The sequence below is a fragment of the Syzygium oleosum genome, unplaced genomic scaffold (genome assembly GCF_021117445.2).
Source record: "Syzygium oleosum isolate NSW1041296 unplaced genomic scaffold, Sole_v2.1 Sole_v2.28, whole genome shotgun sequence".
Lineage (NCBI taxonomy): Eukaryota > Viridiplantae > Streptophyta > Magnoliopsida > Myrtales > Myrtaceae > Syzygium > Syzygium oleosum.
In genome coordinates this window covers 2,869,684-2,881,030 of record NW_026607512.1, presented here as the reverse complement: position 1 = coordinate 2,881,030, position 11,347 = coordinate 2,869,684, and the positions used below count along the sequence as shown (strand labels likewise).

Here is an 11,347-nt window from a genome sequence, read left to right as displayed (position 1 = left end):
TTGCTTATAAATTGATCAGAAACAGATGTATAGCACGAGAGTCTAGCACTCAAAAGATCAATAGGGTCTTTTATAATTTGTGTTATTCGCACATCAGGGGTTCTATGGCTTGCTTAGAGGAAGTGGTTTACTATTATGCCACGTTAAAAAAGAAAAAAATGTTAAAAAATGCCCTTGCCCGGGGCACTTTTTAGACAATTCTTTTGGGGGTCAAAACATCTGATAAACAATTAAATAAGAACATAATGCGGCTTTTCAACGCGATAACTAATGGCTAGGCTCGGAACACATAGAATCATTTTTATAAAAATCGAATATGTCCCCGAGATACTTTTTTGACAAGACGGGAAAAATCAAAACAGATTCTAAGATGAACTTTTCAGCTCCAAAAATAAGCTCTTGGGCTAGATTTATAAATGGATTTCTCAGACATTCAAGAAAATAGTCACTTATCAATGATTTTGGCAATGAAAGGTGATAGAGACAAAATATGTGGCCATAGGACACGATATTTTTTTTCACAAAACCTCGAGTGCAACAACTTCCGCAAACCTAGCTACTACACACAACGATAGGACGGATCACATGTGTAGATAAATCACCGTGCATAGACTTGGTTTCGAACATGCATGCAAATTTCATGGACAGTCCAAACCCAAGCGGGAGTTCCACCAGATGAATGCGACCATACATTCATGAGATTGTACCCACACACACCCACGCAGGCATGTGCTCCTACGGCGAGAGAGAAATGATAGGGGGTGGCGCGTAAGGACGACGATGTCTCGCCATGCAATTGATTCGATCTGGCACCTCTTGGCAACAAGAAGAGAGAGAGAGAGAGAGAGAGAGAGAGAGAGAGAGAGGGAGGGAGTAGGTCAAGGGTTGAAGACAGAGAGGCGGTGGTCCCTGAGAAGCAGCGAAACAACTGAGAGTGACTGTGTGAGAGAGAGATTGATGGGTACAGAGCTTTGGGGGGCTACGGCTTGAAAAGCCGTCCTACAAGGCCAGGCCTAGAGTCTCGGGAGACGTCTTGGACTTAAATTTTGAACACAGACGTATGATATACAGTTCTATATGTCTATACATATCTTGATTTATGACATTGTTTTTTAGTGACTGTTGTTGTTGTCGTCGTCGGGTCCTGCCTAAGGCATTCAAAACTTTGGATGGATCTACTGTTTCCATTTCCATGACCCTCGCCGAGAGAAGTTAGTGCAGTGCGTACCCTTTTTAGGAGAAAAGGTGGCTGGCTCATCATCTCTAGACAAGACCCATTCAGCGCAATTATAAACTTTGTGGGCGCTGTCGCTCTCTCTCGGCACTACTTAATCAGCCTCTCTCGCTCATGAACACACCGAAGAATCGACATGAGTCCATTGTCGTCGACCTATCCTTCCCACAGCAAGGAAGTGACCCGGCATCTTTTTGAGGTCTAGGGTTCGAATCCCTCACCGTCCCTAGATTATTTACCAACCTGCATGCGAGTTCGGGTTTCCTTTCCTCCCGATCAGCACAAAAGGAAACCCCGTGTTCCTAGGGGGATATGACCGCGTTTGGCAAGGATCCATACACTGAGCGAATAAAACTCGGGTCTGATAAGAGCTCGTGTGATTAGCTCAATTCAGACTAGTACTTCATTACGTTTGAAAGATGCAAAAGCACGGATACTCCGCGCGATGTCAATGGGCATAACTAGCGCAGCATCATTTAGGTCGTGTATCTCACCATTCATGGACAAGTTTAGTGGAAAATTAGGATGGTCGAACCCAACCATATTTCGAGGTCCACATGCCTTGCAAGGAGAGAACAAGAGCACTGAGCCAGCAAGAACTAATAATTGTGAAGAAAGGTCCAAATGGGAAGGTAAACATGGGGAGATTTAGTTGGGGTTAAGTATCAGATTCTTGGTCTAACGTAGCATAAGATCAGCTTTGAATCAAATCAACAAAGGAAAGGAAACCGTAGAGTAAGCAGGAGCCAGTACGACTTCACTGGGAGTAATATCACCTCAAGATAAACGTGTGAACCAAAAACAAGACAAAGGAAAAAGCTTGTCCTTCCTACTGGATAAGTGACCAAAAACTCACTGTATAATTCCACCCTAGTACCACAAGGGACAATTGAAAGGTGGTCTCGAACATGAAGTCGACCGATGAGAACAGATACAGCACTCGATCTAAGCCAATAGGCTAAGAAAGTGGTATCTGAACATTAAGCAAAAGAAGAATCAGAGTTTAGCAAAGAAAGGTCAAATTTGAAGCTCATGGTAAATACAACTTTACACCTCTTTAGCATCAGAGCTGATGCTGTCTTTTGCATAAAAAAATATATCAGCAAAGAAAAGGCCTAGAGAAAGCGAGTTGTTATATAAAAAGCACATTCTGTTGCTCCTGAAAATGGGAAAAGTAAAACAAAAAAAAATCAAAATACAAGGTGAAGATTACATAAACAATAGAGGATACATACCTAATCCAAAAACCACATAGATGTTATCCTCTAAAACCTCGACGCCTTGAAAAGGTATGAGCTGTGTCAAAATCATACTAAGAATCAGCTACGATCACAGTATGTTGAACAGAGAGCCAATTGAACTGTGTGGCTACTTCAGAACTCTTCTTTTACGCTGTCTCAAATCACTGGGAACGATATATACAGCATCTACACAAAGACCACCTTTGGAATGCGTGCAATCAATCTGTTTCATGGAAAATCTTACTTCCGTTGCCGGATCCGTGTGACTTACTATAAATTCACCTACTTTGTAATCTATCCAGCATCCACGCTTATGATTTCCATTGATCTCGTCTTGCACAGTATCATCCAAGCGGCACTCACTTGATGCTTGTTGACCATCCGAAGTAGACAATTCAAACTTCACTGGCTTTATATCCCAACCATGGGTATGCTCGAAATAGCAGACTCGTCGTCCCAGCCTTTTGGAAAATTTTCCAAGGTGTAGTCTGAAGGAAATAGTGTATATATCAGCAGGGAAAGGGAATTTTACTGCCCCATCAACCTCGAACCACCATATCTGCTGCAAATAGGCCACCTCATGGAATCTACCAACGAAAGCACAATACTAGAAGCTATCAGATAAGGAAGTTATCTAATATTGCAAAATGAAAGCAAAATGAGCTTAACTAAACTCTTTGACTGGAGCACGATCACTTCAATAAGTTCTCAACTAGAACACAATTACAACTACTAGTAACCTCTTTCTTTTCCTTTTACTTAATTCATTTTCTTGAGGGTGCGGTTGGGATGCGAGAGGGTTTGTCAATACTCCAAACCATGCCAAACTCCTGGAAAACAAATTAACCGAACTAGGTTTCAACACAGATGGAAATCCATTGCTATTTGCTATTGTTGTTATCATATTTAATATCTTCATCACCTACATGTTAATGCAAACAAGTTCCTTCCACAACTCTGAAAGAGGAGTGTGCACATAAAACAGCTAAATAATGAAATCGTATTGGTGGCAAATTAAGTTTGTTAACCCAACGAAATGAACTCTCTATGAACTAAAGTAATTTGATAAAGAAAGAGCACAGGGAAATTCACTCAGAAAAGATGGCCTTCAGCATAGGGACATTGACAAGATCCTACACACTTTTACTTTTAGGAGAAAAGTATTGACGGCTGAAACTGTAGAAAGTACCAAAAACCGGTCAACTTCAACATCAGATAATTGGCTTGAAATCAGACAATGAAACTAGTTACAGCTTGGTAGCTTCTGTTGCATAAAATGCAAAGTGGAACTAACTTGAGTCCCAGTCTCTCCATTAGAAGTTCATCAGATCGAAAACAAGTGCCAAAGCAACATAAATAAGCTGCTCGGAGTTGGAAAGATTCCAAATGAACTAATGATTAAATCAACTTGTCCATGTTTATAGATGCCAAAATTCCATCAATAGTACAGTACTTCGTCCAAATTCTTGATGCCCAAAGCTCTAAAACCTGAATTAGGCTTATGCAAAATTCGGCGACACTTTATGTTCCACAGAGAGCCACAGAGAGAGAGAGCCACACAGAGAGAGAGAGAGAGAGAGAGAGAGAGAGAGAGGTGATTAATTCAAAGTTTGAACCATAGCTTTTACACAACTTTAAGGCTTTTTTTGGGAAGAGGTCAGGTGAGGGAAAATTACAGAGCGGATAGAGAATTATTTAAATATTAAAATTACTTACTCCCTAACAAAATATTCATATTTTTACCATTCTCCTCCCCCACCTCTCATTTTCCTCACCTCCTCTTCTTCCTAAACGAAGCACAAGTTTACCCTCAACCATATACATAACTCCCTTTTATCATTCAAAGAATAGCTTCTGGATAAAATAAATTCTCTGGATGCTCCCTAGTGGGCCGTCAATTGGATGGGGAAGGACTATAGAGACAATAACCAATAAGCAACCACCCTAATGTCGCAAATCATAGTTCTACTTGTTAGTTAATTTAGCAAAAGAAGAGGCCAGAGATCAAAACTGATCAGCTCCTTATTGGAGATGGAAGCTGCTCCTCACCAACACGGAAGAACAACTGATGAATGTCTATTACGAAAACAATCCAATTTCCGAATTTCAGCATATCAAAGGGAATCATCTAAAGAAAAGAGGCAGTAGCTTTTAAATTTGGAGAATTAACAACTAATATGCACTCTCGGCTTCATGTGAAAGCATATGACACTTATATAAGTTTCAGAAAACTTCACGAAACCGTTCAAGAAGTGACAAAATTCATCTGAAAGCAAGCATTTCTTACAGCCGTAGTAAGGAGGACTATATGAATTTCTCTCCTTCATGCAGTCTACAACTCCATTTTTCGTACTTCAAGCATTTCTTGCAGTAGTAATAAGAATGATCCTATATAAATTTTTCCTGCTTCATGCACGGTCTGCAACTCCATTTATTTAAGTGCATTAAGGTGGCAGATGTGTGAATGGCTACTGTTCAAATTTCATCCGGAAACTTCCTTGTTCTTTCTCCAGCTATGGGCATCAAACTTGTTTGAGACAAATCATTCCATCATGCCACTAAATGAATTGTAAAGCAGAAAGAATACGATCTGATCCTTCAGGGAGCTCAAGCCAAAAAGGATAAAATTGTCTCAGCAACTTCTCCACAAAATTGTAAGACAAATATAAGCAAGAAAGGTTATATCACAGAATATAAATACCAACAATCTCAAAGGGCTCAATCCTTGAGCTAGCAGTACTAGAGGATTACCAAAAACTCTTGTATGGCTTGTACTTTTTGTCAATACCATTACAGGTAAGTATAATCGAGAACAGATCATTAGAAAGTAGGCAGGTTCCACTCAAACAGAGGAGTCAAATTAATTTATTTTTACGAGACTGAAGGAGAAGAAGCACCAGCACAAAATAAGAGGTAAAAGCTAAACGTCCTCTAAAAAAAGTTCATTAAACAACACTTTATATGCAACGCTTCCATGCGAAAGTTTCAAATGTTCATCTAAAATTACCATATCCTTTTAAGGAGTAGCTCACACCCATTACGTCTTTCAGACCTATCCATGCCTCTTATTTTTCATGAATTTACAGCCTATGCGATATCATTGGCGGCCCAAGCCCACTTTCATTTTAGTAAAGTCTTAATTGCTCTAGCACTATTCTTCCTTTAAATATTCACCAAGGGCACTTGATAATGATTCTTCAATTATCTCCTTTCTCATTTTTTAAACTATTCTATCACGGCTTCACTAGGTACATAGTCCAAAACAGTCAGTGTTAAGGAAGGAAAGATGTGTATCCTCCCATATATGTGCTTGGAACACTTTGGTTCATATATTATTGAATACTTTTAACGATACAGAATCCTATGCTTATGGATCATTACTCTTTGACAACTTATATTGATAAAGATGTTCTCAATAATGTTAGACATTAATTGCATGACATTAAATTTCACTGAGCAAACATATACAAGTAATACAGGTTACTAATCGCTGTAATATATACCTCCTGTCAGGGAAATATCAAGCGATTCAATTATAATTTAGATGTATCTCGAGAATTTGGCAGTTCTGCTGATAATGTTTCCATATTTAACATGTTAAAGTATCTCTCATCGTTTACTATTGTCATATCAGATCAAATCTTCCAGCTTCACCCCCGTTCACAAAACTACAAGCTTTACAGAGTTTTATTGCTCTTCAAACATGAGCACAACTTTCGTCCTCCGAAAAAAAGAACACAGAAAACTTCCGATAGACAGAACAATAAGGCAGCAGAAATGCCTATTATCTCCCCGGAAGCACGTTACCAAGTATCAAAGGAAGAAAGGCATCCTCCGGAAACCTGAGAACCAGACTTTCAGAAAAGAATCAACTTCAAAGTTTGAAGGAAATCAGTGAGAGGTTTAAATGTACTCAGCAAACCAGAAGGGCTAGATGCAGGCCTTAAAGCTCAAGGGGGCAGGAAACGCTGTATGTGTGAAGTCATAACCTATACATGAGAACTTTAATAAACCTGTAAAGCTTTATTGTATTAAAGATAACTTCATCCGTGTTAAAATACGACTCACGAACTTTTCGGTTTATATCCCTTTCGCACCTTCATCATTACGATTATGCAATACTTGTCTCACATTGTTCAGACATTATTCAGAACGAAACTCAAGCAAAAGCCGTGCCAATTTATCGTGGCGGCATCAGTGGTGGTGTTCGGTGGGCTGGGGGTGAAGCACCGTGGCCCCGCTTGGTTGTATTCACCAATTTTACCACCACTAGCGGATTACTCTCTGCTTTATCATTCTTCAATCCACTCTTCTACAAATCTTCTACTTAGAATAAATCTCCACCAACTGAAATTAACAACCTTAAAAGGGAAAATTATGTGCACAATCAGATTCTATTTGAATCCTTTGGCTTGTCGTGTGATTTTGTAAATATCTTCACCAAATGTCAATTCTTTTTGCACCAATCCAGATGCACCCATCTCTAAGCACTATTTAAAATTTCCAAGTTTTGTGCTGCAGAAAAAAGTTCATCCTACGATTCTGATGAATTCTTCAAAAAAAATGTATAAGCCTCATATACCCCGGCATTAATATAAACACATCATGGCCACATCATTCCCGCAGTATACAGGGGAGTTCCGCCCAGATGCTAATTTAGCGACATGGTCAACAATCAACATCATCATCAGCTGTGCAAGTAGAATTTGAGATTAATAACCAACCTGGATTCTTCGGTGGGAAGCCAGTTCCAGTATCTTCTGTCCTCAATTCCTGTTATCGCCATCGCCCTCGCCGATATCGACATACAAACTCTACCGGTCACTCTGTCCAGCCACACTTCCTGCCGAAAACAAACCCCAACGCTCATCTCTCGTTCCCACAAACCTTAAGAATCCAAATTGAACAACACCTAAAGCAGCAATCGGGGACAGTGAATCCGCGCGGTCGCAAAAAACCTTATTGCCGTCACCGACCGGGACAGGACGGGACAGGAGGGCGAAGATGTCCTTCTTGGACAGGTTCCGGTACCGCTCGGGGGGCAGCAGGTCGAGCAGATCGTGGTAGTTCGCCGGCAGCTTCGCCTCCCAGACGGCGTCGGAGGAGGCGGCGCCGCGGAAGGCCCGGTTGAGCCGCGCCAGGTTGCAAATCTCGGGGGGCGTCAGGTAGAGGAACACGCAGGCGACGCAGCTCTCCGGTATGTCGCCGAGGCCCGGGCCCACGCCGGAGCCGTTGCCGCCCGAGAGCGCCGCGCCCATGGTTCGGGTTCCGGGCCGGTCGTCGGGGGGATTCGGATCCTAGGGCTTCCGGGCGGCGCCGGCCATGGCGAAGAGGGGAGGGGAGGGGAGGGGGGGGGGGCCGGGGTTTAGGGGGGTGGAGGTTAGGGTTTGGGGGGAGTGATTTTCTCGGGAAAATTCGGTGGGAAAATTTTGGGGGGGGTAGGAACTAGGAAGGGTAGGTTGATGGCGGATACGACGGGGCAGAAGGAGGAGGGACGCTGGTTTTGGCTGGAATGCGGAAAGATCGTGCGAAGGATCCATAAAGAATTCGGTTTGACTTTTCTTTTTTTTGTGAAGGGGAAAATTAGGGGAGATGGGGTTTTTATTACGACGTCATCTGGCCTAACAGAATTTGATTACAAAATTACACTCCCAACGCACACGTTCGATAATTCGACGGTGTAGTGAACCTGATTATAATATAAAAAATCGGTTTGATTTTATATGTATATATATATATATATATATATATATATATTTTTTTTTTTTTTCGGGTTGAGTAAAGGGGAAAATTCGGGGTGCTTCATCCTTAATCACGTATAATAGAGGTGATCGTTGGACCAGTTCAGCATAATCTAATATGTCGTCTAAATCTATCCATGTCATTAAAATATAGGGAAAATTTCAATTAAAGATCCGAAGTGCTTTTATTTTCTCAAATAGTGGCCTAAAGTGAACCGTGTGCAAAATAAGGACCCGAAGTGCCTTCATTTTCTCAAATAAGGGCTTGAAGTAAACATTGTGTCAAATAAAGGTCTAAAGTGGCATATTAGTCTCAAAAATGGGTCGGATCTCACCAGAGTCAACGGCATTTTCGTCTTTTAATTTTTTGATTTTTTTCCTTTCCTTTTTTTCTTGGGAAAATTCCAATTTGGGGTCCAAAGTGGGGCCATTTTCTCAAAATGGGGTCCCAAGTGAACTTAGTGCTAAATTGGTACCCAAAGTCCCCAAAAAGTGTCAAATAAGGGTCTGGGTCGCCGGCCGGCCAAAATACTGCCGGTGGCGATCCGTGATGTATTCGGACAGACAGGTGTTTTATATTTTTTTCCTTTTTTCGGTTTTTTCTTTTCCTTTTCCTCTTTTTTTTCTCCTTTCCCTCCGCCGGCCATTGCCGGGGCCGGCGGAGGTCGCTGGCCTCAGGCGGAGGCGCCCCTGGCCGCGAGGGCGACCCGAGGGACGGCGAGGGCGACCCTCGCCGAGATCCGGCGAGGGTCGCCCTCGCCCGCCCGGCCCCAGCGAGGGCGGCCCTCGCCCGACCTGGGTCGCCCTCGCCGGCGTCGGCAAGGGCCGCCCTCGCCCGACCCTGGGTCGCCCTCGCCGACGTCGGGCAAGGGCCGCCCTCGCCTGGGCTGGGCGGGCGAGGGTCGCCCTCGCCCGCCCTCGCCCGACGCCAGCGAGGGCGACCCTCGCCCGGCCCTGGGTCGCCCTCGCCGGCCAGGGCCGCCTCCGCCTGAGGCCAGCGACCTCCGCCGGCCCCGGCAATGGCCGGCGGAGGGAAAGGAGAAAAAAAAAGAGGAAAAGGAAAAGAAAAAAACAGAAAAAAGGAAAAACAAATATAAAAACACTGTTCCTTTCACTGGAACAGTCGCGGGATCGCCGGCCGGCGGGTATTTTGGCCGGCCGGCGACCCAGACCCTTATTTGATACTTTTTGGGGACTTTGGGTACCAATTTGGCACTAAGTCCACTTAGGACCCCATTTTGATAAATGGCCCCACTTTGGATCTCAAATTGGAATTTTCCATTTTTTCTTTTATGTTTTTTTGCATAAAAAAGCTCAAAAATGAAAAAAAAGCTTAAGTTAAAAAAAAAAAAAAAAAACAAGGAGGAGGGTTGGCAACAGCCCTCACGCCTGTAGCCGTTGCCCCATCACCGGAGGAGTGGCGGCGATGACCGGCGGGGTCGTTGGCATCTCAGCGATGGCCGGCGACCCTCGCCAGAGCCGGGAGAGGTCAGCGACCTCGCCCAGACCGGGGCGAGGTCCGGCAACCCTCGCCTAAATCTGGTAGAGGGTCGCCGCCCTCTCTCGACTCTAGTGAGGGCCTGCTGACCCTCGCCTCTGGCTTAACTAAAATTTATATTTAAAATATTGTTGGACAAAAATGCCCTTGGTCGGCCAGAAATTTTGGACTGTCGGCGAGCCGGCATGGTGAAGCCTTTATTTGAAACTGTTATAGTCACTTTAAGCCCTTATTTTAAAAAATAAGGGCATTGAATGCCTTTATTTGATACAAAGTCCACTTCGGGCCTTTATTTGAGAAAATGATGGCGCTTCGAGTCCTTATTTGGAATTTTCTCTTAAAATATATGCAGAGGTTCGAATCGGGCCAGGCCCAATTTTAAAATGGGCGTGCTGGCCTTTTCTATGGCAGAATGTTGTTTACCTGCTCGTCCACTAATCAGCTCTACTCCCGTATGACCAACGTTACCATTAACTACAAATGACTCAATCAACGTATGACCGAGATCATTTTTTGCTTTTGCCTTTTCTTGTTCTTAAGAATAAAAAATAACTTCCTACAAAAAAAAGGAAAAACAACACAAACAGTTCCTCGACTTTGATCCAAAGTGTAAAGTGGCCCCTGAATTTTTAATTTATTCAATATAGTCCATGAACTTTAACCTAATGTGCAATAATGGTCCCTTAACTTTTAATTTATTCAATGTGGCCCCCGAATTTTTTATACATGTTCAATTTAGTCCCTGAACTATATGAAAATGTTCAATTTAGTACTTTTATATAGTTTAGGGATTATATTGAACATATATCAAAAGTTCAAGGACCACATTGAATATTTTCATATAGTTTAGGGACTACAATGAATATGTACCAAAAGTCCAGAGATCACACTGAACAAATTAAAAGTTCAAGGACCACATAGAACATTAGGCTAAAGTCCAAGAATCACATTATACATTGGGCCAAAATTCAGGGACTGTTTATGTCATCATCCCTTAAAAAATTCAGGCCACAGTTGATCTGACTTTGCTGAATAGGTTTATATAAGAGCTGAATATGTGTCCGATGAGCACCAGACAAAACAAGTGGGAATGAAACTAATCCGACATTAGATCCCAAGACAAAAAAAGACCTAATCGCCGCCACAACTTGTTGATTGTTTTAATTGGACTAAAGTATGGAATCATGTACGTAATCACCCTTTATTATGGATAGACTGTTAGTTCTTCTTTTAGGAATTTGCCCATCAATCTGAGAAAGTCGAACGAACCAAGAAAAATCTACTGACCTCTTTGCACTTTGTCTTCTCACGCTAACCACTAATCTCTCATTTTATTTCTTAACGAAGGGTGCGTTCGGGAACCACTTTCCCAAAGCCCCTTGAGCATTTCCGGAATGCTAATCCATTTTTTCCATCCAACTTTGCCCTCGCTAAACTTTCATAGTTTCGAAAATGTCGTCACCTCACGCGACGTCACCTACGAGTGTTCAGGCCACTGATGAGGCCAGATTTGGCTGCCGACTAGCCTCGGGGTCGTGCGAAGTCAGCTAGCGACTCAAGCGAGGCTGCTAGCGCCAGATCTTACTCGCCGGCCGTTGAGTCGTTCACCGATTTTGATTTTTTTTTTTTAAAA

General features: G+C 42.7%; 1 protein-coding gene across 1 annotated transcript; it reads right to left on the bottom strand.

The window, feature by feature from the left end:
- Window positions 1-2,236: 2,236 nt before the first annotated feature.
- On the bottom strand, window positions 2,237-7,851 carry LOC115675314 (F-box protein PP2-A15). The gene is made up of 3 exons (XM_030597918.2): window positions 7,434-7,851; window positions 7,200-7,318; window positions 2,237-3,062 (listed from the first exon to the last, which is right to left on the bottom strand). The coding sequence occupies exons 1-3, from the start codon at window positions 7,731-7,733 to the stop codon at window positions 2,603-2,605; spliced, it is 879 nt and encodes a 292-aa protein (XP_030453778.1). The 5' UTR covers window positions 7,734-7,851; the 3' UTR covers window positions 2,237-2,602.
- Window positions 7,852-11,347: the final 3,496 nt, after the last annotated feature.